Source organism: Limulus polyphemus, unplaced genomic scaffold, assembly GCF_000517525.1.
Source record: "Limulus polyphemus unplaced genomic scaffold, Limulus_polyphemus-2.1.2 Scaffold12, whole genome shotgun sequence".
NCBI classification, from domain to species: Eukaryota; Metazoa; Arthropoda; class Merostomata; order Xiphosura; family Limulidae; genus Limulus; species Limulus polyphemus.
In genome coordinates this window covers 1889552-1894364 of record NW_013665622.1, presented here as the reverse complement: position 1 = coordinate 1894364, position 4813 = coordinate 1889552, and the positions used below count along the sequence as shown (strand labels likewise).

Below are 4813 nucleotides of genomic sequence, written 5' to 3'. Positions count from 1 at the left end.
AAAATACGTAATAAAAATTAAAATGATAAATATCTTTATTACACATTTTAGCCCATCCCTGCCTATTTTTGTAAGGATTGTTTTATCTCTGCTGCCTAGTGAAATGTTTTCTACTAAAAGTCTAATGTCTTGGAGTACTTTACATGTTTAGAATCCAATAGAAAATTAGCATGTTTGTTTCTAGGTGTTAAACTGACGAGATATATTATTATTAGATATATATACTTTATATACTGCCTTTTTTACACTATAAAGGTCAAAAGCAAATTTGATAAGACAAGAGGCTAAACTGTGATTTTGAAAGAGGTTGAACTCCCTGTCAAAATGCCAGGAACGATAATGATTTGAATCCTAAAGTTAACCTCTAAACAATCTTGGTTTTCTCAAAATGTTAAGAAAGAAGGAAGTAGTGAATTAAAAATCGGATTTAAAAATTAATTAAAAGATTACGTGAATCTTCACTTATGTGATTTTTATGAATTTCCTTTTTAAAAAAAATACATTTATTTGAACTGGCTATATTTCAAACCCTTGTAACATTCGGAGGTACATAATTTATAAGTTATTTTATTAGATCTGAACTAACTAGGCTGTGAGTAGAGTATCGTTATGTTTGGTGAAAGATATTCGAGTGTTAAATTTACATTTAAAGCTATTTGGGTTGAAACCATCTTTCGATATAACAAGAAGAGCAAAGTGTTTGTGTGTTTGATATAATCTACATTATGTTGCCTCTTAGAAAGTAAATAGATATAAAGTTCCTTCAGATAAGAGCTTTATTGTCCGATCTGGCTGAGCTAATGAAACCTGATTAAACTTGGAACTGAAGTTTTCAATTCATCATGATATGATATTTGTTATCAAGTAGGATTAGGCTTGTTTCACATTACAAGAATATAATTAGCTCTTCAGTATTAGAATGTTTAACAGGCTTCACATTAGATTGTTATGCTTAGTAACTGAACATTTTACAGCATGAGGATATAAGTATTTTTTAAAGTTTAATATCAGAGGGTTAATCGCTCCTTTTTATTAAGATCCACTAGCGTATAGCCTGTCAAAAATGATGGGGCAAGTACTACCATCCCCACACCATAGTATACCCTAACCTCACATTTCATAGCTAACTGAAATAAATAAATTTTGCCAAATCAAGCTTGACCAACAAAGAGGCAGACAAACGTCGGTAAATTCCTTTGTGAGCCAATAAAAATTAAGATCATTCATGAAATGAATTCGTGGCGTATTCATTGAATAATCATTGGTAAAAATCAGTTAGATTAACAAATTCTAACATATAGATAAGCCAGTGCGTCTTGGTAACACTACGTTCCAACAATGGCTTTTATGTCGTGTTGCTTAGTGATAAAAAGAATAACCTAATATTGTTGTTTCTATGTGATGAAAGTATAAAATGAAATGTACAGACAACAAAACTGGAAAAATATTTCTTGATTTCTTAATTTAGATTCTCCGCTTATTAAAGAGGTTTGTTTTTATTAAAATATTAGTGATATAACAAAAAATAGCCTAGTTCAGAAACGATTTACGTTTAAAATTGAATCGGTATTTTTACTTTCATGATAAATTTTATGCACTTGGCTCTAGACCAGGTGATCCCACGCTACATCTTTACTTTAGGCCTATTATACCAACACACACTACACGTATAAGGTTTCACGGCACCTGCCCCTCAAGGCCCCCTTGTCACTAAAACCGTAATGGGTAGACAGTAGTCGAACTGTTCTATCTGGATAAATGCATTTTGGCTTTTATGGCTCCTCCTATTTCGAGAAATCAAGCGTGCAGTGACGTAACACACACTGACTTTTATAGATCACAGGTTTACTGAGATAATTTTTAAACGTTTTTATGATGTTTCGTCTCAGAATGTTTATTATGCTTGGTATTTTAAGATTTTTTAAGTCTTGGTATTCGATTCCGATTCTACATAACTATAAAAGAAAAAAAGTTCCTTTATCATCCTTATTCGTCCACACACACACACACACACAAATCAACAAGCACAAAAATAAGGATCGGACACACACCAAAATAAAGAATTACTGTCTTAGATGTATAACAATTTAAAATCGCTGTCGTGACTTTTTACTACTTGTTTCTTTTATCCCAATCATTAGGAACTCCCGGAATTCAGTCATGGAGAATAAACAAGAAGGAAGTAACACAACTATTAAGTAAGTTTTGTGTTTTTTTTACTAAAGATAAATTAAGGTGAAATTGGAAAAATCAAATAAAACTGTTTTTTTTTTTAATGAACTTTGTCCGAACGAGCCCCCAGTGGCACAGCGGTATGTCTGCGGACTTATAACGCTAGAATCCGGGTTTCGATACCCGTGGTGGGCAGAGCACAAATAGCCTATTGTGTAGCTTTGTGCATAATTACAAACAAAATGCACTTGTCCAAACGTAGAAAGATACATTAAATAGGATATTTTCCTTGATTTAAATATGATGGATTTGTTTGTTTGTTTGAATTTAAGCACAGAACTACACAATCGGCTATCTGTGCTCTGCCCACCACGGGTATCGAAACCCGGTTTCTAGCGTTGTAAGTCCGCAGACATACCGCTGTGCCACTGGGGGGGGGGCGAAAATATGATGGAAAAGCATCACGGTGAAGTAAACAGTTAAATAGATAATAACTTTTATTTTATTTCTCAGTTTCCTTAATGTACCAAATCTGAGAAGCTTCTCCAGAGTATCAGTTTTCTTAATGCACTAGATCTGGTGTGACTGTTTTGATTTAATTTAGTGTCTTTATTCTAAATGCAGTAAAAAAAAAGATTAAACTTTGGTAATTATACTTAGTTCCGGAGGCTGGTGGATGAACTTATTGATTTTTTATTAATTCTTTTGCCATTTTTTTCTGTGTGTTTTATTTGTAAACAAACAATTTTCACGAATGTGCAAAAATAAAATAAAGCAAAATGGTGCCATTAATGTATAGGCTAATGACTCTTGTTTGAAACATTAAAACATATATCAATATATGGTAGTTCACCAAACTACGTTAATAAGATATTGTTTAAGGAACTTAATGAACAAAGGTTCACTTGTAGAAAAAGTCCTTACCTATTCCAAGAGAACAAAAAGTGGAACGAGAACAAAAAAAGATATACCCCGTAAAAAGTAGTCGTGATTAGGCCTAGCTTTTCGGTTATCAACATTTTATTGTTCTTGTTTTTTATGTGCGAGTATTCATTAGAAAGAAAAGAGTGGTAATGAAAAGTAGAACTAGGCATAACGTGTAAGTGCATACTGATTAACAATCCCAAGTCTTTACACGCAGCATAACGAACATGATGTTTGTCACTTATCTTGTAGTACCCCCTGCAATAGTGGATATTGAGAATAGGTCCACGTTGATAGTCCAGGAGGGAGAACACATCCGTCTCCAATGTTCAGCTTCAGGACATCCTCTTCCGAAACTTATCTGGCGAAGGAGTGATTCGAAATTCATAGTATTAGGAAATCTTAGATGTAAGTACCAACACAACAGTTATGATCTGGTTTCACTCTTGTAAGTAAATTTCTAGTCTTTTAACTATTGAGGAATATTGGATATATATGTACTGAGACACTATTTTAACTCCCAGTTTCAGCTGAGTGATAAAAAATTGATATAAAAACAGTCTTGGAGTTTATAGTATTAGAATATACACCAAAATAAATCTATATACAAATACATATTGAGTTTTCTTTAATATTAATAATAACTAAATTTATGGCAATGATTGGAAGTAGTAATGTAATTACAGTTTAATTTCATTGAGTTACATGTATTTCGTTCTCTGCTGAGTCAACGGTAAGTTTACAGACTTACAGCGCTTAAATTCGGAGTTCAATTCCCCGCGGTGGACAGAGTGCGGATAGTACATTGTGTAGCTTTGCGCTAAAAAACAACATAACACCACCACGAGTATATCTATTTCCTGGCAGTGGTTAAAGTTTGGTTTCACATAATTACTGAATGTGCTTTTACATTTCGTCGGTTTAAAACTAAATTTTCACTTTGGATTGTTATTAGTTTATTACAGTCATATTTTTTCATTATAATTTTAATTTACGCATCAATAACCGCCACTCATCGGGCAACAAATATGCATTCATGGTATAAAAAAAACAAGAAATAATTTAGATGTTTTTTACGCTCCGAAGTTTTCAAAAGACAGTCACACTGTAGCTAGTCGGTGAATAAATTTAGATTTGCTTTCCTTAGCCAGCATAATTTCAAAAGGATGAATCTAAGCCGTACTACGAACAGTTTTTTAGATTAGCTTCAATGTTGCATTTGTTATATAGAATGGAAAAGTAAGGAGCCAAGAACTTTATGGAAATTGGATGTCGAAATCCTCGGCAAACACTATTCTTTTTATTATGAAATGTTTTCAAGATTTACTTTGGTAGTATTGAGAAACGTTTTGGTACACCAAGAAGTTTGCTATGCTCTTCAGAAATAGGTCTCAACTTCTAAGTAAAACGCTCCGGGAAACGTTTTTTTATTCATTTTTGTTAGTTTTTTTTTGTAGTAAGCACAAATATTCTTGACTATTGCTAGGTAAGTTTCATTTACTGTTTCAACGTAAAAACACACTAGGAAATCGATTTGTCAGAAAAACAAAATTCACCTTTAAAGAAGAAATTTACTCGGTCAGATTTTAACTCCAAGAAACTGATCCAACTTATACGGTCAGATTTTAACTCCAAGAAACTGATCCAACTTATACGGTCAGATTTTAACTCCAAGAAATTGATCCAATTTATACGGTCAGATTTTAACTCCAAGAAA

General features: G+C 32.7%; 1 protein-coding gene across 1 annotated transcript in view; it reads left to right on the top strand.

Annotated features, from left to right (window-relative positions):
• Positions 1-4813, top strand: part of LOC106478823 — a 76186-nt gene that overhangs the window by 53245 nt on the left and 18128 nt on the right. The window contains exons 7-8 of the mRNA XM_013939398.2: positions 2142-2198; positions 3349-3504. Of these exons, the coding sequence (XP_013794852.2) occupies positions 2142-2198; positions 3349-3504 (213 nt within the window). The remainder of the gene's footprint in view (positions 1-2141; positions 2199-3348; positions 3505-4813) is intronic.